Source organism: Apteryx mantelli, chromosome Z (genome assembly GCF_036417845.1).
Source record: "Apteryx mantelli isolate bAptMan1 chromosome Z, bAptMan1.hap1, whole genome shotgun sequence".
NCBI classification, from domain to species: domain Eukaryota; kingdom Metazoa; phylum Chordata; class Aves; order Apterygiformes; family Apterygidae; genus Apteryx; species Apteryx mantelli.
Window position 1 is genome coordinate 87,318,095 of NC_090020.1, and position 25,442 is coordinate 87,343,536.

Consider the following 25,442-nt stretch of genomic DNA (forward strand, 5'->3'; position numbering starts at 1 on the left):
GGTCCGCGGAACGGACTGTAAAACATTTAAACGTGCTGGAAAGGGGCCTTCGTGAGCCTCTCTGAGCGTGGGCCTCTACCGCTGCTTGGTCTAGAGCCCGTTCTTACACACCGGACCCCTGACGGCTGTTTTGCGTCCGGACACACTCATTAAAAAGTCTCTCTCCATCTCATAATACGGACTGCGCTCCTCCTAAAGTATGCTGTTTAAAACACACTGCCACCTTTCGTTGTCACTACTACCTGTTCTTCTCCAGTAACATCCTCATCTTGCACTTGGAGATGCAGGGCACCGAGTATTTGGAATATTCGTTTACAGTAGTTCCACTGCGGACACTTCAGCTCAGCGTTGTGTTTGATCCCATAAGCTCTGTGTTTTCATAAAAGTAATGCTCACATCTGCCTTCCTTCAACAGCAGAAATAGGAATGTAGTATAAAAGTAATTGCAGGAGTGAATAATATAAAAATGAATTGCCCAATTAGACAACTGACTTAAGTAATTGATTGGTAGAGGGATGATAAGAGAAGATGTTTTGAGGAATACCAGTCTTTATCTGAAAACTTAAAACATTTCAGCTTGTTCTAGGCAGTTTGAGACCGTTTGGAAGGCGTGGTTCAAAATTAAGTTGGTCTTTGTGATTCTGCGTGGGATGTACTGTCTTTTTGTGCAAGCAGTAAAACTGCATTGGTAAAACAATCGCTAACAAAATGGAGTGAACTCTACTGCTGACTACTACAACAGTAATATTTTCTCATTTAGGGGAAAGAACACTTTAGCAGGCAAGTTCACTTCTCATCCATTTTTTCTTAACTTTTTGGTCACTATTTCTTCAAACAATCAAACTTTAGCTAAAGCACATTTCTAACCTTACTTAGCTTTTATAAATAATTATTGCACAGGCCAGATGACATCTAGTATCAGCATAAACTCAGTTGTTGGTTCTCATTTGGAACTATTTTGATGGGCTAAACGTAATGGCAGGCTTCCTGCTAGAAAGCTGTCTTGCAGGCAGAACACGTAGAACCAAACTCTACTGCAGTAATGAACACAGACTCAAAACAGGGGGAAAAGCCGGCAAGACAGAACAGCAGCAGGCAGAAGCAGCCAGCAAGCTGCTTCTCACTTTGTAACATTTAAGACCAAAGGCTTTCTTAAGGAAGTATTTCTGTAGCTCACAGTCGCCGCTGTTTGATACATGATCATTCACCTTCTCCATAGGTACAAATGCAGTATCTGTTTGCAGGTCGCTGCATCACCTGGGCTGAATTTTCATACCAGGAGAACCTGTGGGTTCCCCAAATAAGCCAATATACTGTAAGCAGTCTATCAAATCCTGGAGTATCTGTCAAGACAGACATGAATTTGCTGGAGCGAGTCTAGCAAAGGGCCACGAAGACGATTAAGGGCCTGGAGCGTTTCTCATACGAGGAGGAGGACTGCTCAGCCTGGGGAAGAAGTGGCTCAGGAGGCACATACCAGTGTGTATAAATATCTGATGGGGAAAGTAAGAAAAGACGGAGCCAGACTGTTTCAGTGGTGCCCAGTGACAGGACAAGAGGCAATGGACACAAACTGAAACACAGAAATTCCATTTAGACATTAAAAAATAGCAAACAAACAAACAAAAAGATCAAACTTTTTAACTGTGAGGGTGGTCAAACACTGGGGCAGGTTCCCCAGAGAGCCTGCGGAGCCTCCGTGCTTGGAGATGCTCCCAACCCGACTGGACGCGGTCCTGAGCGAACTGCTCCAGCTGACCCTGCTTGAGCAGGGGGGACGATCTCCAGAGGTCCCTGCCAACCTCGGCGATTCTCTGGAACTGGTATAAGCCGCTCTGCTTTTCATGACTCACTGAAGCCAAAAGTTAGGAAAACAATGATTATCTGTGACAAATGTTTTTCTTTAAGTCTCATTAGAAATAAAAGGAACATATCCACCTCAATCTGCATATTTAGTATTTTAATATCACACCCAGTTTTGGAGTCCAATACATTTTTCTTTTAAACCACCAACCCCATCTATCTCGGAGATTACAGCTATCTCTACTTTTTAAATCCCTTTCCCACTCTTGAACTGTACTATGCTTATCCATATACTTATAAGAAAAGAAGCTGTAACTTTAGAATATTTATTTCCATTAAATTTTTGAAATGTACATTTTCCATTGAAAAAAAACTGTATATCATGGGGTTTTTTTACTATAAAAACATTTCAGCATTCAACCTTAGTCCATGAGTCAAAGTAGGTAAGAGTGAAACATTCATACACCTCAACTTGACGAGTGAAAATATGTGCAAATATAGAGACTCTCATAAAAAGCTTTTTACGCTCTAAGAATGGTATTTATTCACCAGCAAGTGAAATATGTTCAGTATAAAAGCAAACTGTTTTCTAATTAACTGTTATTGATTGCTGTATCTAAAACAACTGAAATGAACATATTTTTGCCAGTTCAAAGGGCAGCTTTCCAAAGATTGAATGTATCTCTTTATAAAAATACTGTCCAAGAAAGTAGACACAAACATATCCAAGAAAGTTAGAAAGAGACAGACAGAGAGAGAGAGAAAAAGAAAATTGCTGTTAACTGTTGACTCAGATCCCCGTTGCAGGGAACGCCAAGGAATCAGCCGGGGGGAGTAATGCCACACCACTCATACTAGCGAGGTGCAAAGACAGATCTCTTCCAATTTAGTGCAGCAAGTTGTAGTCAACTATTGAAGAAAAAGAAATGAGCTGAAACCACACCTATAAATGTCAGAATACCCAATAAAATCTGTTGCTGACTAAAGCTTATCACCAGATATATCTTAGTGTCACCTGTACAAGGTCAGACGAGATTATCCAGGCTCCTCTCAAAAGACCTAGATCCTCTGATTTGCAATTATCACTGTAAATGGTGCACGGAAGGTAACTGTTTCTTTGCAGTTCACTTTTAAAGTCATGATATGAAAAGTAGCTGCAATTTTATTCCAATATATTATTAAAACGTGAAAAAAGTTTGCAATTCCAGACATCACTAAAAAAATTACAACGCCGGGTTTTCATGCCCTAGATTACCTATCTTTCAGTTTCACATTTAACAGAAATAGTTGCACAAGGAGTAGTAGCTCTGTAGAAAAATCTTGGCCCTTCTATGTTTCCAGTAGTCCAAAACCAAGAAGTTTTGTGATAAAGCTTTAACAATCTTCATATCCATATGCCATTTGGTTAAAAAAATATCCTGAGTTTAAAAAAATCTTTTCTTGTGCAATCATTTGAATAAAAACCTTCTCTCCTAAACCATAGTAAAAATCAGCTTGTTCCGTGAGCGTCTCTGCCTTCTGTCACACTGTGGCGTAGGACTGCGTCCAAAGGAGCACGCTTTTTGCGTATGCTGCGCCCAGAAGCAATAAGATCAGCGTATCCCCGCTGATGGGAGAAAGCGTAAGCAGAACGACGGCCAGATACCCCTCGTCGAAAAGTGCTCTGTCTTCGCTTCCATTGCTCTTCTTCTGCCATGTATTTCTTATGGTTCTTCTGAATCTTCATGCATGCAAAACCAGATTAGATTACAGATACACTACAACAGACTAGATTATAAAGGAAAAGAGCTTGTTTGCATTTACTGTTTGGGGAAGTAACCCGATACTTTTTTACAGTGTTAACAGCTTAACAAGAGGGTTTCTTGTTTAACTTGATTGTGCTAGAAACAAGAATATATACAGTAACACATCAAAGTTTCCTAAGGGCTCACTGTGTTCTTTTTTGCACTTCACTAATTGTTTTCATTTATCTTTAAATGCCTTTCATTAAAGTGGCAATCCATAGATTGAAGATGCATAGGATGGCTTTGAACTGTGTTCTCAGACTGGCAACTTCTTTCTTTTTAAACAACACTTCTTCACAATTATAACTATTTTTATGCGCATATGCAATTTGTCAGCTCTAGGCAAAATACAAGCACAACAAAAACGGCTCACTATATCCGGATACACAGTAATGAAACTCCAGCATAGCCCAAATGAAAACAAAAGTCACACCATCGGTAGCTTCAAGGAAGGCTCCTGTGGTTTTACAAAGGCAAGTGCTGAGCCGAGAGAAAGGATAAGTTAACTAAGCTGCGTGATGAGCTTGTACACGCACTTCTACATTACACAAGCACTCAAGGAAGATACGGGGCAATAAGAATACATCAAAGTAACATTCTACTTTGGATGGCAAAACATCCTGGCAACAGTCTTCACGCAATTAAAAGTCTGGCTTTTGAACAACCCAGCTGCCACCCTCCCTGGTCACAGCAGCCGAATTCTACGGTCTGGGGTAATTTTCCCTAGAGCACAATCACTTATCTCATTTGTTTCTGAATATTTGAACTAATACTAGGTCTGTATTTACTTACAGGATCAAATTAACCAAAATACTGTAAGACTCTACTTACTCTATCACTTTCTGAAGGCCAAACCGTCATTGATAAGAAACGCAGCGCAACAGCGGGAAGTAAGCAAATAGCAACTGATAAAATCATGGTCAACCAAAGGTACGGCTGTCTCAGAGCATTGGGCGCAGTTCCTAAGAATAACAAGCAGAAATTAGTTTAAGAGCTTACATAGGATATGATCAAGTAAACTAGTTATAAAACATAAATAACATACTAAAAGCCACAGCTTCTTCCCTGAGGACCTAACACTCGGGTACTCTGTGGTGTATCACAACATCAAGCTTTTATTTATAGAATCTACTATGAAGAGACAAAAGTTTACAAAACACTTCCATTACCTTTACAACTTAGTCATATTCATGTTAAAGCTCTTTTAAGGGCTATGTGAGGCTGAGAGACAAATGCTTGGCTGAGATGCATGGCTTTGGTACTGCTTTAAAACATACAAAAGCAAGAAAAACTCCTGGTACCATTGCTATGTATGTGGTCTAGTACATAAGTGATACCTTAATATGAAACCCAATCTTATGGAACTTTATCAAACTAACTAGCAGCTGTGTCTTTATATACTTCTGAAATGTGTAAGATATTCAAGTACAAGGAAGTTACTAAAAATTCTAAAACATTACTAAAAGTCAAAGAAAAATATTACATTAGAGGCAACTACCTTTTTTTCAGTTGGATTTGGCTTAAAAATGAGAACATAAAATTGAGGGGGTTATCTCTTTTTGGAATATTTAGATTCAGGCAACATAAAAATGCTTTGTCACTCAGAAGACTAGGAAGCTCAGTTTTCCCAAGAAAAAAGTTGCCAAACGGCCTCTAGTCATGCCTCATTGGACTTCCAACAAAACCCCAAGGAGCTGGTAGCAACATTTGGCTCTGTCTTGCTTTGGGATTTGACCTTCCACTGATCAGTTAGGGTATGTATTTCACATGTTGCCAAGTCACTCTGTGAGATCATCAGATTCCCTTTATTTCAGGCTGTCCCACCAATTTTAACTTGATTTTCATTTGCAAACTCCCACTGCTGTGCAGTATCAAGTTCCAGCTCATTTTCACTGAAAGAAAAGAATTATTCCAGTGGAGCAACCTGGCCCCAAACATCAACAAAATCTTCCTTTTGAAGTGAGTTAGTATTTACCACCATTTACTTTTACAGGCATCAGTTCATGCCATGACATTTTGGCAGTAGTTGTGCTCAAAGCTGTTTGAGACAGGAACAAGACACGCAAAAAATAACGACTGACCTGTAAATTGAAAGGCGGAAGGAAAGAGAACATGGATTCCAGCGCTGTGAAAGTCAAATGTGATACCAAAGTAAAGTGCAATACTCCCAAACACTGAGAAAGCGTTAATGAAAGTCCAGTAAGATGTATCCAAACCAATCTGAAAGTAAAAACAAACAAACAATCAAAACCTCTGAATTAATTAATTAATTAATTCAAAAGATGTGTCAAGTACTCTGAAGACTGCCAACTTTTTGGTCAAATCTTCTGTCACATAGTTACACTTCAGACTGAAAAATAAAGTTTTAAAAGAGAAGAGAGAAGGCAAAAAACGTGGAAGTTTTTCTGCATATTGTTACATTTCCAGGAGAAGTATTTAGAAACATGACCAGAAAGTGTTTTCAGAGCAGAGATCATGAAACTAAGCTTACTTGCCTGAAAATTGACGACAAATATAAGAGAAGATGCTGTTGTGACAGCAAATGACTGATAATCTGAAGGTGCTTCTCCATCTCGTCCCATAGTTTTAAGATAAGCTCCATACGGTATGAAGAAGATTATCAGTGAAGTTATAATTCCATGAATCAAACTTACAAAGAATTTCCTGTAGTTAAAAAGTAAGTCTTTCTGACCCAAAACATACAATCCAGGGAACCGAAGACTCAATCTGTCGCTTACATCCTTAATAAAAGGAAAAAAAGTTGCTGCAATTAGAAATGAGCAAAGGCCACAGAAAAAGTTTCTCCCCTCAGCATCATCTGGGCCTGGAACAGGAGCTTGGCGGGGCTACAACGACAACACAACTTTCTTGTTCTCAGCCTGAGCTTTGAAGAGTTAGAAACTCCAGCGCCCCAAAGGAAACAGCTCTTTTCCTTTCCAAACAGCACTGGGGGCTGCATGCATTGCTCTGTGGAAAGTCCTGCTACTAGGAAGAACCAAGACTACAGAACATTTCTCACGCAGCTACTGCATGACCCGTTTCCAAGATTTCTAGCTTTTTAACTCATTATTTGCAAAGACAAGAACATCCACAGCTGTGTTGCTCTTTACAGCTACATATTGTGTAGGAGTACTTTCACTACACTGTGAATAAGCAGAATACTAGTGCTATCATTGCATATCCTGACTCTGCATCATTGCATATGTCTCTAACACATACTCAGGAGACTGCTTAATTTAGTGCTGAATTTATTTTAGCTTTTATCACAGAAGTTAGCAGAAATATTGATTTGCCCCATCAGCAGGCAAGCCTTGTCTGGAAAAGCAAGCAGACAAGGCCAAAGCACCTGTCCCTTGAATTAAAACAAACGCTGCACACCAAGACATACTACCAAATACGAGGTCATTCAAAATCGTTCGGTCCCTGCACCTTCAGCGCAGAAGGATGAGGAATATCTTCTCCATTAACAAAGTCACCTGTTGCTATTCCACAACATCATTCACACAACACAGCAGGCACTTAGAAATAATTTTAACAAACAGTGTTAACACTGAAGACCTCTGGCCTGCTCAACTTTGGCTATTTCAATAACCCTCTACTTATTGTCTTTTGTACCACACACACTGAAAAGGCAAGAGGAATACTTTTAAAAGGGGGGGGGGGGAAGCCTTGTATGTAAAACAAAGCAAAGGGTTTCAGTGTAATTTAACACTTGATGCCCTTGCATTCATCTCCTGTTAACAACATGGCACATACCTGGTCAAGCAAGCCGACCAGCAGGACCGGAAGGCTAGTATACATTACATTGTACAGTGTGATGAACCAGTCTTCATACGCTGTCTGCAAAAAGAAAAGGAAACTCAACTGTTCATTATTTCTTTTTGATTACACCTTTTCCTTCCAATTTTTGAGAAAATTCACACTCTATAATAGCATTAAATTACCCATCTCAGTGTTTCCCCAAAAGCCAAGCAGCACCTTAGGTCAAAGTTCTGGGAAAACCATTTCTAACCTGTATTAAGCTGCCTCACTCCTTACAAACCATCTACGTTACCTGCCCTGAAATACTGTCAAACCTGACATCTCGTGCTGAGCGTCACTCGGGTTCACAGCTGCACTGGTGACTGCGATGAGCGCTTGGCATCCCACATGCAAGTCTGGTGTTAACCCCTGTGTCTTCTAATACTCTTTTCTGCTCTGCCCTAGGCACCCACAATTGCCATCAAAGCAAACACCATTAGCCTCAGGCAGGGCTGCTTGTTTGCAGCTGTGGCCCTTGACTCTCCATGGTGGTGGTGGTCTATGCCTTTAGAACTGTGGGCCTCTTGGCATCGACCTCTGGAGATGTGTTTCATCTCTCAAAGCCCTTGTGGTGCACAGGTGACCACAACCCTGCAACACTATTCGAACTTGGAGCACTGTCCTTTATAACAAACACACTTAAAGCCACGCTAAGCAGCAATTCAAGATTAAAAAAAAAAGGGGGGGGGGAGGAGGTTTGGTTTCATACTAATACATAAATGCACCATCTCTTCATCTCACTTCACCTGGGAATATCTTAAGCTGCAGCGCTGGGAAACACCTCATTGCCTCTCCCTGAAATAAATGCTTTTGCACATAAGTTTTTCTCTTTAGGAGGAGACAGGCCTGAATTCTCTAAACAATCCAGATTTTGTGGCACCTGGTTCACTTTCCAGGCTTTTGGAAGAGGGTAAACAAAACAGTGTTTTGCAAACAGCTAAAGACTGAGAGAAAAAAGAAAGGTCAAACCCCTGTTTAACCATCTCTTTTTCCCTGTACAACCATGATACTGACTTTAAGTGTTCTGACATCCTAACCTACTGCTTAGCTTACAACTAGCTAGCTTAGTAGTTATTACCTAATCTCTTGCAGAAGTTATTGCCTTTAAGTCTGTTCACATTAACTTCAGGTTCCCATCACTTCCCAGTTTAAGCCTTTGCTATTCTGCACTGACAAAAAGGAAGATCTGCTTGTTCGTATTAAACACATGCATGTCTCTCACCTGGGCAGAAAAGCCATTAAAGAACGAATACCAGATGTGGGCTAGCGTAAAGGCAAAGTTTTTGTAGAAAAAAAATCTTAGAAACTTGCACATCCTTATGTAAGACCATCGGCCATGGACCAGCAGCAGTCTTTGGAGGTAGCGGAATTGCCCAAAAGCGTAGTCGCTCGACATGACAGCTTGCATCCCTTCTTGGCCGCTGATTCCAACTCCGACATGGGCAGCTAAGTTCATGAAACAAACACCACATACTAATTGTACGAAGGGATAGGAACAACGTGACTGAGCACAGTCCTCTACCAATCCTGTTCTTTACTTCAGCTTCTCCTGCCCCATTTTATTTTTGTATGCAGCACAAAGGCTACTTTAAAGACCAACACAACGGTGCATAAGCCCTCCCTTCCTCTGATGTTTACTGCTTACAAGTCCACAGTCATTCGGATTCTTTCGCTCAGTACTTACTCCATCAGAATGGATGCTGGTATCAAGAGAAGGGAAGGGAAAGAAAGGGAAATTTGACTGACAGAACTGAGTGATGAGACAGAGCAAGGAACCCCTGAATGAACTGACCAGGCAGTTTACAAATATAGATTCCTAATATAAACCATAACCCAGAAATTTCCTTTTCAGTGGATTTTTTTTCAGGAAGCATTTCAAAGAGCACCAGTTGCAGTACAGTATGGCTAATGCCTCTGAGGACAGGATAGCAAAGTTCTTGTTCTGCCTTTTATTATATTACACTTTTGTAGCCCACAACACGACAAGAGATGTAATCCAAGTCCCTTCTCAGGGAATGTCTACAGAAAAAGCTAGAATATAAGCATATTGGCAAAAAACACCGACCATTTCATATAAGGTTTTCTCAGAAAGGGAAAGCACACACATAGAAGCTAACAAGAACCACCAAAGTAAAGTTAACATGGGTAATGAAGTAAATTCTAGATTCTTCTTAACACCTTAATAGTGAAAAGACAGTGGAAGAATTCCCAGAAGAGATGTTTCCTAACAAAACAAACTTTACAGCTCGCTTACTTTTAATCATGTTTACATCATTGGCACCATCTCCAATAGCCAGAGTAATAGCTTTCTTGTATTTCTTCACGAGCTCAACCACCATGGCTTTCTGCTTTGGAGTCACTCGACAGCAGATCACAGCCTTGCATTCGCATGCCAAATCTACAAAGTTCTTTTGCTGCTGTTCTTTGTTAGCTTCAGCCCTTCTTCTGTTCTCAATTTGCTTTTGTTTCTCTTCTGCTGTTTTGGGGAATTTCAATTTAAGTTTCTTTTTCTTCTTCTTCTTCTTCTCTAGCAGGATTTCATTCTGTGTAACCCAAGACAGAAACAAGCTATGTTTCAAACAGCACTACAAGGATTGCCTTAACACACACACACAACACAGTTAACTTCATTATGTCCCCTTTACAGCATTTTCAAAAGATGCTCATGCAGAGGAGCGACAAATAATGGAAACAATGAATAAAAGGTATTGGTGAGATTAACAAAACCAAAACACTTGTATTTAGTGTCACCACAATTCTTGCGGTTTGAAGGATTATTTCTTCTGATAGGAGCTAATTCACTTTTGAAAAACATTCTGATATTTAAAACTCCTCTCCCTCCTATTTCCCCATCTCCCAAAGGAAGCTTGACCACACTAAATTCATGCTAAGCACATCAGAGAATCACATGGACACAAGTTAGCTCTGAGGCAGTACAGCTGGAAGAGAGAGTTAACAGAGAGCTGCAATTTTACCTAATTCCCCTAGATTACCTTTCGGGATCCCAGGCCTGCTTACTATGCCTTACAAAGAACACTATTTACACATTTGTATAGCGAATAAAGGCTCAGGGTTGGAACACTGAGATGTAGGCAGACAGTTCTTGGCTGGTTTTGGTCTTTCTCCTTCATAGCTGTCTGTAGAGCAGCCTGCCAGCAGGAGAGGTGATAGTCGTTGAATTGCTGCCGGTTCCCTTTCTGCCGGGAGATCTTTCCTCTTTTCTAAGCTCCTGTGAGAGCACTATATTGCAGGACTGAGCAGGAAACAAGCCTCTTGCCTTATGTTTCTACCATTTCGCTCACACCTTTTATTTCAAGAATGATTTCTGTGCCTACACTGAAGTCATGCATCCTGTAAAGGTAGCAGCCATCTCTTTCCCTTTCTTGTTTGTTTGGGTTTTTTTGTTTTTTTGTTTTTTTTTACATTAGACTGGTATCCCCATGAAGAACAAACATTCTGGAAACCAAACTGCTTTTGCTGAGGTTTGGTTTTACTTCAATGGCAGCTACCAAGGTGATTCAAAAGGCCTGAGACATTCCTTATTTTACAGAGCACTTTTTTTTCCAACCTTCAACACTAAAAATATTTCTGAACATAAATATCAAAGATGTTCAGCTGGTGGCACAAGGGCCAAAGGATTTTCACTGACTGGTTTAGCAAAGCAGACAAATGAACAGAGTCCTCAGCAGAGGACGCCGTGACATGCTGGTACTCCTGGCCCCAAATTCTCAAATACACAGGACAACCTCTTTGGTACATACCAGCCAGGAGCCAGTGATTATTAAAGCACGATCTCTACCACTTTGAAAGAATGGTTCATTCATTCTTAGAGAGGAATGTGTACTGGATCCAGCTCTGTTCCTCTGGTTTTCCAGCCTTGTTTGAAGAAGAGCACTGGAAAGAGAAGGAGAGACTATTATAGAAAATTCAAGGATAAACTTTAAACTAAGCTAGATCAGTCCCAGACTGGAAATCTGTAAGAAAGAAATGCAATATATGCTACGAGAACATTTTGCTATTTATTACGTGATGCTCTAGGTAGTGCTGGAGCAACAGCAAAGACAGAGAGTCACATTAAATCAATATCTTTGATGTTTTTCAAATGAGGAAAAGTTGCCATTACAAAAAAATGGGTCAGGAGTAGTTGTGACACACTGTTACAAGGTCCTAGTTCTTCTCCCAACACCATGTAGCCCTTCCTTGGGTCTGAGCATTTTGACAAACTCTTCATCACTAACCTCTGGATACCTTGCAATACATCATGTTTACGTTTTTATAGCATGGGTCCGCGCTGCGTACAGGAGTGTGGGATCGGGTGAAAGACCAGCTGGGGTAATACTGGAATTCTGGGACAGGCTATGAGAGCAAAACCTGGCACAGATTTGCCTACAAATCCTACAGCAGCACTCTCTGGGCTGCTCTACATACCGAACTACTCAGGATTTGGACTAGGGAGAGACCTACTCAGCCCACTCCAAAAGGGAGCATTCTGGAACGAAATCTCTGTCAATTTTCAGAGGATTTGGACCATGGTTCTACTCTAGAGGGCACAGGGCTGAATCTTACTTATATGAACTATAGCACAAGTTTAATGTCAAGAGTGCTTCCCCCGAATAGAACATCACCATCTTTACCCACAATGAAGACGTTGCTTTGTAAAATTACAATTCTGGAAAAAATCCAAAGAAACAGACAATGTACAACTGAACAACAGCCACCAAATGCTGTTCAGTTCACTGAAGAATCACTGCAGGAGAAGCCAATGTTACTACTGGGATGATTTTGAAAATTAAACATTTTTAACTTCCACACAAGAAATCCTTTGTGCTTTTCACTTGCCTTATATCTTCCCCGTAGCAGATTGTTGTTTCATCTGTTAAGAGTTCACAAGAGAATCCAATATTTTCAGCGGTTTCTACAATTGAAAAAAAAAAAAAGAAGAAGAAAGTGTCTACTTAAAATTCTGTAACATGTTACTGTTGGGAGCAGCCAGAAGTACCTGAAGTCCTCTTAAGTAGATTTTAAACTTGTGTTTAAGTATGAAAAGTTCACTTTCATTTCCACACAGTGTAGATAAATATGAAAATCATACATAGCACAGAGAAGCTGGGGAAGTGCTTGTTAATTATTTCTCATAGAACAAGAACTATGTGGCAATGAAGATGCAGTGGGCGATGGGTTTAAAGTCAACCACAAAAAATTATTTTTCCCAGGCAGCACTATGGAACAGTATATTCCATGGTGGAGCGCACCGCCACAAGATATTCTGAATACACTATACTATAGTATGCAACTATAAACGACCTGGAAAAGTCTATTAGCTAATTCTGAAAGAAAGAAATATCGAGAGCTATTTAACTTGATGGTGGATATGCCATCTCCATGTCAGAGAGTCCTTACACCAAAGACTACTGACAGACTTGACCACAGACTATGCCTTGCTATCCTGCCCTGTGCTTACACTGGATTCCTTGACCAGTGTTTGATCCCACCACACATTTTGCTAATGCTCCAACCCAGCTGCTGTATTAGCGAAACGGGACGGTCACAGCCGCTTCAGGCTGGAATAGTTGGGATACTGAAACACAGACCGAAGAAATAACTTCATCAGGTTCTCATTGATGTCCCAAACCCAAGTTGAGAGTCAAATGCAGATTGGAGAGTTAGGAAAAAAGGAAAGGGATTAGTCTGAGGCAGAAGTCTGACGAGACTGCAACAGTTGGACAAGCAGGAGAGGCTAAGACATTGAGTTAATGAGACCGAAAAATAATTTTTGTCATCAAAAGATGTATGAAGGTTAATTATGGTTTGTACAACTCTTAACAAACATAAACACTTTAAGGAAGTGTTAACGTAACATAGCACTTCTTGTCATCTTTAAAGAGATACTGTGCTTTGAACTGCAGCTTAAAAGGACCATATTCACATTTATGATATGACCCAGCGAGGTTTCAGACCCATGACAACACAGAGTGCACGTAATGGAGGACTGACGTATGGAAACAGAACTGGCTTCACCAACGTCTTCCAAGGAGGCGTTCCTACCTGCAGAGCCAGGCAAGCCTGGTGGTTAAAAGCAAATTGTCCTGCATTTACTTTGCTTTGGGAAAGGCAGTGGCTGGATATTTCCCTACAGAAAACAGTCACAAAATCAGTCACCTAGGCTAATATGCTGAAGGAACACAAATTACACAGAAATCCATTTAGTAAACTCTGTACTGGGAACAGCTGGCATGAAATACTGTGCATATTGTAGAAATTCCTCCACTTTTGATTTAAATGACTTTCATACTAAGCTTTTCTAGAAACATATGCTTTATTTCTAGTTTGCATTTGTCTCAGTTTATCTTCTAGCTATCATCCGGCTTTCGCTAGCTCTTTGGCTGCAAGTAAACCCACCTTTTTTGTCACCAGTAAGCACCCAGATTTTAATGCCTGCTTTTGAAAGTTTGGAAATTGTTTCTGGAACTCCATCCTGTAGTTTGTCCTCAATAGCTGTCGCACCAAGGAGCTGGGAGTTAGATGAAACACAAGTATTTAGCAAAAGAAACATGCATACAAAACTGATTTCAGATACAGAAGAATTCACAAACCTATAAGAAGTATCCTCCATTAAAAAAATACGCAAGTCTTGAAACCATGTTATTTAGAAACCTTCACCCAGTGATGCAAAACAGAAATGAGGGGAACACTGTCTAGCATACTCAAACTGCATGATTTACTTGTCACACCAAGATTATGACTGTAGATAAAGAAAATTCACCCAGAGACAGCATTAGTAAGCAGAGCAAAAGAACTGTATCTGATATAAGCAGCTTCTCTGCAGTTTGAGTAGGACGCAAATCCTATTTACGGTTACTGCTTTTTGAATTGTTTGCTCAGAAGTTTCCATGCAGGTTGCATTCCAGAGTCTTAAAGTAGCAAGTCTAAAATGTCCAAAAATGACCGTGTTGAAATGCTGTGATAATAAGTGAGATCTGATCTGAATAATTTTCAGATTAAACAGTTAATAAATATTATCATCAGCTAGGAGTTCAGAAATCAATTTTATGGTGATCTTCAAAAATGCAACTAACCAGTCTAAGTTTAAAATAAGGCATTTCTTCAGAAGCACCAAAATATTCTCAAATTTTGACCTAAATTCTCTCAAGATCATAGAGCAGGCACCTAAACAGGATATGGTTCAGAGCAATGGGTTTCTATACAGAAAACCTTTAATCTGAATGCAGTTAAAGTAGACTTCCATTCCCAAATGCTAGTATGTGGTTTTACAGGTTTTGCTTATCAAAATATAACTTAGAGCTTAGTTCATGTTGCTTGTAGGATCTGCTACTTTGGATCACACTGTTTGGTCTGTTCACCCTTATATCACGCACGACACTGTATTCAGTCTTCCAATGAAACTAAACAAACCCTCTGACATACGAAAGCTGAATCACAGAGCAGAAATGCTTACTAAAATTACTCCAGGCCTGAAGAATTGGGTAAAAAGTTTTGGGGTTTTTTTTGTTTGTTTGTTTAAAACATGTTTATAATGTAACTACTGGCATAAACTGGAAATGAACCTGCACATTAAAGAATAACAGAGAAGAACAGGAGATGGGGAAGAAAAAACAAAGAAAATCAGCTGAAAATAACATTTTCTTTCATTCTGTTAATCTCTCTAGAATTTGACTTAGCCAATAAAATACTGAAAAGACCTCAATCAAAAGGTCCTAGCAAGAATAATCAATTTTCAAAAAGATCTGTTTCTGGTTACATAAGAAAAGAAGTGCACTAAAAATTTAAAGTTTTACTTACAATCAAGTTCTTTTCTATTTCCTCATATACTTTATCCAGAGCTTCATCACGGTTAGTTATAGTTGCACTGGCCACCATGAACTTTTTATTCCATGCTTCAAATTCATCATGACTAATGTCTTTATAGCAGAGGCAGAGTGTTCTAAGAGTCTCATTTGCAAAAATCTGAAAAATAATGAAAAAAGCATATCCAAAAAACAAAACCCTTCATTTTGAAACCAAACATAAAAGTTAAGATAATAAGCATTAGTTGTGAGTCTGATAAAACAAATCTGACCGTGCAATTAATCCTTGGCATTTCAAAAAGCTAAAAATTAAACTATAGCTGACAAGGCAGTCTGAATTGAAAGACTAAACAGAGAAGTGAGAAACAGAACAAAGTTTAGTGACCTGGAATATTGACAACTACCAATTATAGATCTGCATTTGTTCTAATAGCTTAGTAAAAGGAAATTAATAAAATGAGATTATAGGTGGAAATGAACTTAAAACATTATGATGAAAACAGCATATAATTTGCAAACATACATCTAGTGCTTCTTCTGTAGCTTCTCTCTTCAGATTCCCTGGATGCAAGCGTTGGTAAATTACTGTATCAGCTCCTTTACAATATAGCCTGATATTTCCCTCAGATTCTCTTACTGTTGAGTAAAATATGAGAGGTGGGACAAAACGTTAGAGTAATCTAGACAGAGGAACTGTTTCAGATTATTTTTTTCAGTCTACTGCTGTTAACTATCAAAACTACAAGATCATGTTTCTTTCTAGTACATCATCTCTTAACATAGTTCAACTACGCATCCTCTTCCCTTTCGGGGGGGACAAAATATTTGAACTTCCAAGAATTGTGCTTTTGGTGATGTTTCATATAATAGCAACATCTCACTTGCCCATAGGAGCTGGGCAGAGACATGCACCAGAGAGATGATGCACAATAAAATAATGGAAAAAAATTAGGTCTGTAACTGATTCAAGACTGATTTCTTTCAAGGTAATTAAAATCAAAACTAAAAAGCTGTTTAACCTCAGCCTGCAAACCAAGCTCCTCTAGCTATAGCTAGAACAAAGATCACATACAATCAATTTGTTTTCTGGGGGAAAGAAGAATAAATCATCTTTGTAACATTTCTTCACGCTTCTTCTAAGGTGGCCTAAGATTGACCACAGCAGAGGCCACGCTTGAACACCAAGACAGTCTAGTAAACACACCTGCAACTAATGACAAAGCCTATCTTTTGCTACCCAGAGCTTTGTGGATTAGAGTCTACTATTAGGGCCATGTCACACAGCAGAACTTCTTGACCTCAGACAGCTTCCCTCGCATTTACTTTTTCACCTACAAAATATGCATTGCCTTCGCTTCCTCATAACATGTTGCTCCCAATTTTTACCTCTGCTAAGGAGCTATACAAACCTGTCACTAACATTTAGTTGTCTCTGGTTTTTGAACGGCAAGCTGAGCGGGTTAGGAGTCAAACACCATATGATCGCAATACACGATTTCTAGCCTCCAAACTTTTTTGTAAGAGGTCTTACAAATTAAAGGTTGGTTGTAATTGACTTACCAATGACAGACATTCGTTTCCTATCACTGTTGAAATCCAAGATAGCAAGGACATCGTAAGTTCTTTCAATTCCCATCTCACTTATAGTGATGGTATTTTGTGTTCGTGAAAGAAAAACATAGCCAAAGTTTCTGGCTGCTGTAACCAAGGCCCCTTCATCTGGGGAGGCCGCTTGGTAATTGAGCTGACCTGTGTCATTGAAACAGTGAAAAGAAAAGATATACTTGAGTACTACAGGGCAGCACTCAAACACCACAGCAAAAACTTCTCATCCACTCCTTAAAATAATCGAGAGCTGCACATGCAATGCCACAGCCCTTCCATTTCTGAAGCTGGGTCTAATGAACTGACGGCAGCGCAAACGGAGCCCAGGAACAAGGAACTCCCCATTTTCTGTTATGCATACTTTCCGAGCGGGAGAAGTCACTGAACCTCTTCCCTCCACGTACCTGTAACTTCTCTGCCTCAAAATAAGTATAATTTGAATATCTTAATTTCCCAATCCTTTCATTTAAGCATTTTCAAAGGAAGCTCAAACACACAAATCCTTGGCCACAGACACCAAACATAATGTAATGGAAACAACCAAAAACCATTTCTGGAATAGCAAGAAAGGACAGGAAATGCTGACTTCACGGAGATCTCACAAAAAGACAGCTGAAGAAACCCCTAAAACAATACTCTTCTTCTCTTGTGTCAAGTACGCTTTAACTAAATCTTTCATCCTTACTTTCCACATTCACCAATTCTCCCATAGCCGCTCACCTTTAAATTCACTTTCTGGCATATTTTCATTATTCAGTTTGGTTATTTGTTGCAGATATTCTTAGACTAGACATACACAAATCCATGTGTGTCTATGGAGCTGTACTTCAAGGAACAAGTGCATGAAACTCTCACACTGAAAACACTTGTTTTCACCACACTGAAAACAACAGGTCTCCAAAAGTATCTGTACTTGCACAAGTGTATGTGGAATCAGAGATTATGCTAGTGTCATTTTCATTTTATTCGGGGTTTATGCTTCTGAGACTTTAAATATGGGACCTGCTTAGAGAGAAGTTCAATAACCAGAAAACACAAGACCTCTGTATAAACAGCTCCACTACCTAAGTCTGCTGTTATTTAAGATGCATATTTACCAAAACGGTGACTGTCATAAAGACAGTCCTCCTATCTTAAAGAGGCAGATAAATTCAGCACAAGGAATTCCACTGGGTCTTGCTCTTGTTTAATTTAAAAGAACAGCCTAACATTCCCTCCCACCTATGTGATAAGACATTAGTTTTTGACCTCTCCCATTTGCAACTGGATCTGAACTGCTGTTTCCCCTTACACAGGAAAAATACTCACCATCAGAAACATCAACCATGACTGTGTGACAAATGGCAAGTAGAAAAAAGAACTGTCGAATTTCTGGATCCTTTCCAGATTTTATTTGCTCTATCAGGTAGTGATCATAGAATGAGAGCTTTCCATCTGCATACATGTTCCAGCTAAAATCAACTTGCTGGGTAAAAGAAGAAGAGCGAGGTTGAGTCATTTCACGCGCAATTGCTTCAGGCCTACCTGTATGTCTTCATGTTTTGGCAAGGGAGGGTTCACTACCCACCCTAGGGACCTCAGGATCGAATCAGCGACCTACCTCTGGGTGGTTTTGAAGCTGCCCTGATCCATCCCTGCAGGCTCCTGCAATGCAAGCACCATCAGTTGGAAGCCATAAGAGAGAATAACAAAGTTTTTACAAGTCTTTCACAAAGTAAACAATCACACTAGACTATCTCAGATTAAGAAAGCAGATTTATTCACAACAACAGTACCTTTGCATCCTGTCAAGTATCTCTGTCTACAGGAAGGACATGGAATTGTCATAAAATGTCTATGTTGGTTTAAGGCAATTTTTACCGTCTTCAGAGGTAGGATGTTTAAAAAACACGTCATTATCACACTGTGTTCCTTGTTGTTTGAACTGATCAAACTATAGTTCAGTTTTGGAGTATGTTCACTGTGTATTTTAAATATTATAATCCAAACAAGTTTGGAAATAGAACTAACAAACTTCAGAACAAAAACCTTCTCTCATTACACTTTCTTGTTTCTAAATCAATTTTGGCCAAGCAACGTTTCTACCAAAAGTAAAGCATTCTATAAATTACCCATTTCTGAGTTTTCTCCTGGAAGGTTTCCAGTCAGGTCCTTTATAAAGGAGCAAACAGTGGAAAGCCCTCCAAAACTTCAATTTACTGGATCTTTATTCATTTCCAGGGCTAAACTGTGGAAGTTGAGCTGAAACTAAAAAGACTCGTACATACCTCATTTCACATATACACCCCTCCTGAACAGGCGTTACAATTTCTACTCATTTTTATAGGCTAAAAATGAAAACCGGGTCAGAGGCTGCCAGCTATTCTATACAGTAACGTTTAAGGTTTCAGCACATGTTCCTGTTACAAACTGGAACTCACACGGGCAGAGTTCCTGTTCTAGTGCCCATTCTGGCCAGGGGTTTGATTCCCAAGCCTCATACTTGACCTGATTACTGGGACATCATAAGGGGTCAGTCTCTGTCTCTTCTCTTCTCCAGGAAAGCAGAACCAGGAAAAACTTCCGCTTCCCTCAATTGCTGTTGATACCCCCCTGTGCTTTGCATCCACACACAGAGGTCTGAGAGAAGAGAAAGACTTCACACGGCCCACTGGGAATCCCAGTGTCAATCCGCTCAATAAAACATGCTTCTGGAAGCAGAATAACTTGGCATTTGCTATTGAAATTGAAAACTGGCTTTTATAATAGGGTGCAGCAGTAGTCGCATAGACTTACCATATCTTTGGCCATTAATGCAACATTTTTTAAATGTCATGACGTTCTGTGTAAGTGTTCCTGTCTTGTCAGAGAATATGTAGTGGATTTGTCCAAGCTGTTCGTTTAGTTTGGTGGTTCTGGCTTTTGCAGCCGTGTCCTTTTCAGCATAATACATTTGCAGGTCCCAGTCTATAAAATAGCTTTGCCCCAAACGAATCACTTCAACACTAAATGAAATAGAACAAAGTTCTTACTTCTGACATCATCTCATGTTTCAAAATAATCACACCGTATCAGATCCAGGGAGCTCTGACTCTATTTTCAGGGATCCAAATTACTTAAATAGCCCAGGTGTTTAAGATGTAACCTTTACCATCACGTTACAGAGTACCCTGACCCCTAGACAGGCCAAACCAATGACTCAAACCACGCAGCTCAATAGCGTAATAACTGGTGAAAGGCCCCAACTGCCTTACCAATGCAAAAGTACTGATGGTGCTACTACCATAACAAAAACCAATCCCACGTGGGAATAGCACTTTAAGTACAATTTGGACAACAGTGAGTGGAAGGCTGGACCTGTGTTACAGACAGGTTTGCCAAAAGCAAAGTTACTCGTACTTGATAGGGCAGTAAGAAAGGCCTCTCTTTTGAGATATAAATTGGGTCTATATGATTTTTTTCATTTTAATTTTATTTTAAAAATAGTTTCTTCCATGCACTTTCTTAAAAAGACTGTAGAATGAAACAAGTTAAATACTAACAGGATAAATCCTGCAATTTTTTCAGACATCATTGCTTGGGAAACAATTTTTCCTTATTTGAAGTATAAAACAAATACGCTCAATATTGTAACAAGAGCTTGGTAGCCTTAAATTCTGAGTCAAGGATCATGATTTTAAACAAACAAACAAAAAAATACAGCATAGCACACTTTCTTCTAAAATTCCAGTAAAGAGAGTGAGCAAATTCAACATCTTTTCAGTAAAACAGAATTACAGGGGATTAATTAAAGGGGGAATTAACGTGCTTTCCTACCCAACACGAAGCTCTGTTTGTTACCATCAATGGAGAATTGAGTTAATTCACCATTAATTCTGAAGATAAGTAATTCAACCCTGTCATCAAGTCAGCTATTTAAAGGCTAAGGTATTTACCTACCTCACATAAAGGGAAATGGGAACCATGGCATTCAGAACAATGATATATCCCCAGAAGTTAAGAAAGCCACGGTAAGGAGGGCTGTAGTCTTCTCCGTCATAGAGGTACCAGGAAGAGTTACCAATCTGCTGCTCCCAGTAAGTGTGTCCAATGGCGAGGCCAGCTGAGAGCAGGATGAGGAAGACAAAAATCTGCAACACACAAAGAGAGGGCCTGTGACACTTCAAAAACGTTTGCTAGACCTAATTCCCAAATCTCCATGTTCAAGATAGTCTATTAAATTTCTTTATAAGTAAACAGAAGGGAAGCAAATCTTCCCCAGAACAGTCTCTTCACATAATCAGGGTTCTAATTTTAGTCCATTCTCCAAGCATCATTTATACTTTTTTACATTTATTTAGGCAGGTAGTGCAGAGGGTACGTGAACGTCTTTGGAGCAGGGGCAGAATCACAGTCTTGCTGAGATGAGTCCCAGCACTTGGCAACAGTCTAGCTCCTTTTTGCTCTTTCCCTGTCCAAGGGTATCACTTCATTTTCACACGCTACTTTCCAAAAGTGAAGTGCAGAGTGGAGGACACACATGCCAAGGGTACCTATCTAGGAGGAAAAGCATGGGTTTTTAACCTTTCAGGCTGAAGGTACCTCTGGACCAGGACCTAAGTTCAGTTCTTTATCCAATGGTTTAGCGAAAACAATGAGAAGCACCTGCAATTCTGTTTCTGAAGCACTTCTTTGCATTGTGTCAGCTGCCGACATATGCAATTTAGGGCCACAGATTCCACTAATAGCGACACAGCTTTTTAGAGTCCCTTCCACTTGAGCCCAGCTTCCAAGGTTCAAACAAAGTGGAAACATACTTAAACAAACAAACAAACAAAAAAACCCAGTAAAGTTTCCTAAACTTGTCTTCTTTCAGTTTGCTCACTTAAAGTGGTCTCAAACATCTCGATTTTAAACAAAAAGGCTTACAGTATAAACCATGTAGTTCATAAGGGAGTCAATCTGTGTCCTTTTAAATCTGGTCTTTCCACTATTTTTCATTATTTTTGTATCAGCGCCTAAAATAAATAAATAAAATTGCATGCAAGCAAGTGTTATTACTACTATTTTATAAGACTGGTACATAAAATATAGCCAAGGTTTATAAGCGAAGGATGTCATGTCATTTCATGGGACATGCTTCCAGGCAGTAAATACTACATGTGTTCATTTCATAAATACCTGCAAATATGACCACTCCATGGCAGAAATCTGTGTTCCTGATTTTACATCCACGTAACAAAATCTTATCAGCATCCAACGGATAACTCATGTTTCTCCAGAATAATGTTCCTGCAAACTTATCCAGTCGGTTATTAGGTTCTTCACATTCAATCAGACCTAAAAATTTGCAGGAGAACATGTTTAATATACATCAGTTTTATTAAACTGTATCAATTTGTACCTACTATACAAGGAATTTTACTCCATGCATTTTGGGGGGAAAAACAACTGTTCTGAATGAACCATTTCTTTGAAAACTTGGCTGTACAAATATTCAGTACTGTGTTGCTGTCATTTTAAATATGCCATCTTCAGTGGTATTTTCTTTCCAGACTGAAATAGCAGAAAGAATACATTTCTGCACCAATGTCAGTACAGCATTTCCTTATAAATAGGACACCTGGCATTCTTGTACATCTTTTCTTTAACATTCTCAAGTCTTAACAACGGCGTGCGTACAAGAGAGTCTGTCTTTGGATCTTACGCTCTAGGATGAATGCAGTGTTCAGTATCAGCATTTGATATTATTTTGCCTTTGAAGACTTACCAGCAGTGATCCAACAGGGAAAGAGTATCCAAACCACACCGTTCCAAGTTGGACTTATATTCCACCACCCCTCTTACAAACTTCATGAAATATATTGCTACTTATTCAGATATCTATGAATATTTTGGCTAAAAAAGTGACATTTGACTTTGACTTTTAGGACTTGCACTTATTCCCACTGTCTAATTTATGATTGGTCACGTGGTGCTATATATTTGCATTTACATCCCCCAAAATCAAGCTCATTGCAAATTTTTGGTTCAAGCTGCACTTACCATCATCAAAATTCTATCTCATAAAAAACAAACAAACAAAAAAGAATTTAAAAAGTAAATAGCAACAGAAACACAGATTGCTACAGAGGAATCCAGAATGGCAGTTTCGGGTCAAAGCAGTGGTTTCTCTAGCCCAGAACCCTGTCTCTAATCAAGAATGGTGGATGCGCAAGGGAGAGTGAAAGTACAGGACCAGTCAGCAGTCACAGTCCCCAACAGTTTGGGGCCAATGGATTTCCTGAACTAGAGATTTTTTACATCCATAACATCCTCTGGCATCCTGTGAATTTTAGCTTAACTATGTATTGTGCGAAAAAGTGCCTCCCTTTTGGTTATTCTGAATCCGTCAGTTGCTCATTTCATTTCTCGCCCCTTGGTTCCTGCAGTGCAGTCACTACTCATCTACTCCACCATTCCACCCTGTGCCATGTAAAGGAGTAGATGAAGGGCACCAACGAAATGCATTGGTGTAAATCTCTTTTTTTCTTTGAAGCATTTATAAGTTTAAGATCGCTAAAAAATTAATTTTGAGATAAAACTTTATTTCAGATCTCAGTAAGAGAATGGATTCCTCCCTTTCAAGTCTCACAACACGCACAGAATGTAGCTGGATTATAATGATAAATATGAAAAGAACAATAGAAGCTATTTTCCAGATCTGCTCCCAACAGCAAACATACTTTTCCAAAGAAAAGAGATAGGAAAATGCTCATAAAGCTCTACTCAATCGTCTCTACTCAGTGTGTCATAGCTTATTCACGACATAGGTCTCCTCTTCAGACGGACTGTATTTTGCTGAGCATTTTGCTCAGCAGCACAAACAATTTCCTTATATAACTTGCACTGCGTTGTGACAAAAGCCAAGAAACCGCTAACTCCAGAATCACACCTTTAGCAACATTTTAGTCTGCACCCATGTTTTATTTACTTGTACTATGAACTGCCTGAGCAACATTTGAATAGTTGTAGCAAGCATAAAATACAACTGTACAAACCACTGAAATCTGCCATCGCGCTTTCTTCTTGAAGATATCTGTCCGTTACCTCAAGTGCCATTTTGAATTTTAAGTTAGTCTCACTAAGAAGAAAGGATAAAAAGGCCATTTTAATAAAAATACAGATACAGGAGAGAAGTCTGAACAATGTTAAATTAAGAAGCAAAGCAATACGCCACAGATACCAACCTTCTTATTTGAAGTCACGCGTTTGCAAATCTATCGTTCATGAATGTGAAACATCCCAAAGCTACGTGATTAGTTCTTAAACGGTTTAGTCATTTTTCTTCATAACTGAAATCTTACAGTGTAGCACCCCTTTACCTCTGCTCACTATAAATAGGTGAAGCTTCTCGGAATCCTTGTTTTACTAATGCAACAGTTAAGTTTGAGGTAATGGTTATCTGAATACAATATTTAATAAGTGACATTGTTAAAAGCTCAGTAAAGAACAAACATATTTAGCAACACAAACAGATCCTTGCTTTGTATGATGTTATAAGTTAGTCTTTAAGATCACTAAAGGTTGAGGGAGGAAGTGCTCATTCAGAAAAATTAACATTTTAGCTCATTAGGTTAAGTCCATTTCATTACAAACTTTTCTAAAAGAAATTCAGTAAGAGCTTCTCTGACAACATGAACTAAATGAACATTCACAAAACACACTGACAGAGACAGGAAGATTTATACTATTCCATAACTGGGAATTGGAACAGTCTCTGTTCCATAATTTTTCCAGGGACTGAAGTGAGGCTGACTGGTTTGCAGTTTCCTCATCTTCCTTTTGCTCTGTTAGTAGACGGGTGTAATACTTGCCATTTTCCAGGCATCTGGGACTTCCCCTATCTCCATAACCTTGAGAAGATGATTGACAGTGGCTTTGCAGGGATGCCAGCCAACTCTCTTTACACCCACAGACGCATCCCATGAGGCCCATCTGGTACAATCTGTATAGATGGTCCCTAATTCAACTCTCCTCTACTGCCAGTGGTTTGCTATTGACTTCATCATTGCATCTCGGCATAGAGACTTAGGGGCTGACATTATCCGTGAAGACTAAGGCAAAGAAAATAATTGTACCCTTACCCTGAAAATAACTGCATTGCTTTAAAACAGCCTATTTCTGAAATATGCACTTCTTGATCTTTTACTGTTAAGCCAAAAATAAATCTAAGAAATCCTTAAATAGAGCCTTACCCATCTAGTTCAGCTGTCTCTATGTAGCAGAGACTGTTTGGTTCTGAGCTGGATAGCAGCAAAATATCGGCCTAGTAAAACAAATAAATACACAGCAAATAAAACCAAGTCAATATTTGTAAAGAACTCTGTAGAAACATAAAACAAAACCATATCTAAACTACTTACAGGAACAAAAGTATTTTTCTTCAGACGAATGACATCTCCAACTTTAATATCTTTCCATTTTGTGTTTTTGAACCTAACATGAAGACAGTTTAGTGATTATTACTGTTTCATCTAGAACAGTATGCACTTTATAAATCTTAAAATTTTGAAACTTCCTTAGTACAAAACATTACACCTTGAGTGAAAGCTGTGTTTTTCCCTTCCGGGAACTGCAGTATAGTTGGGATCTAAACCTACCTCTTCTTTTCCCTCTTCACACACTTGTGAATTTCTGACCTTCT

The 25,442-nt window shown here is 39.3% G+C and overlaps 1 protein-coding gene across 1 annotated transcript in view; it reads right to left on the minus strand.

Moving 5' to 3' along the window:
• Window positions 1-2,115: 2,115 nt before the first annotated feature.
• ATP8B1 (ATPase phospholipid transporting 8B1) overlaps window positions 2,116-25,442 on the minus strand; it is a 29,880-nt gene continuing 6,553 nt past the window's right edge. The window contains exons 6-27 of the mRNA XM_013945916.2: window positions 25,162-25,234; window positions 24,994-25,064; window positions 23,797-23,879; window positions 21,938-22,096; window positions 21,686-21,774; window positions 20,717-20,907; window positions 19,574-19,782; window positions 18,399-18,442; window positions 18,107-18,263; window positions 16,754-16,942; window positions 15,717-15,829; window positions 15,189-15,353; window positions 13,788-13,899; window positions 12,228-12,303; window positions 11,150-11,282; window positions 9,643-9,931; window positions 8,611-8,834; window positions 7,344-7,427; window positions 6,083-6,328; window positions 5,669-5,807; window positions 4,419-4,549; window positions 2,116-3,523 (exon numbers count right to left, since the gene is read on the minus strand). Coding sequence (XP_013801370.1) covers window positions 3,293-3,523; window positions 4,419-4,549; window positions 5,669-5,807; window positions 6,083-6,328; window positions 7,344-7,427; window positions 8,611-8,834; window positions 9,643-9,931; window positions 11,150-11,282; window positions 12,228-12,303; window positions 13,788-13,899; window positions 15,189-15,353; window positions 15,717-15,829; window positions 16,754-16,942; window positions 18,107-18,263; window positions 18,399-18,442; window positions 19,574-19,782; window positions 20,717-20,907; window positions 21,686-21,774; window positions 21,938-22,096; window positions 23,797-23,879; window positions 24,994-25,064; window positions 25,162-25,234 — 3,208 coding nt within the window. The 3' untranslated portion in view covers window positions 2,116-3,292. The remainder of the gene's footprint in view (window positions 3,524-4,418; window positions 4,550-5,668; window positions 5,808-6,082; window positions 6,329-7,343; window positions 7,428-8,610; window positions 8,835-9,642; window positions 9,932-11,149; window positions 11,283-12,227; window positions 12,304-13,787; window positions 13,900-15,188; window positions 15,354-15,716; window positions 15,830-16,753; window positions 16,943-18,106; window positions 18,264-18,398; window positions 18,443-19,573; window positions 19,783-20,716; window positions 20,908-21,685; window positions 21,775-21,937; window positions 22,097-23,796; window positions 23,880-24,993; window positions 25,065-25,161; window positions 25,235-25,442) is intronic.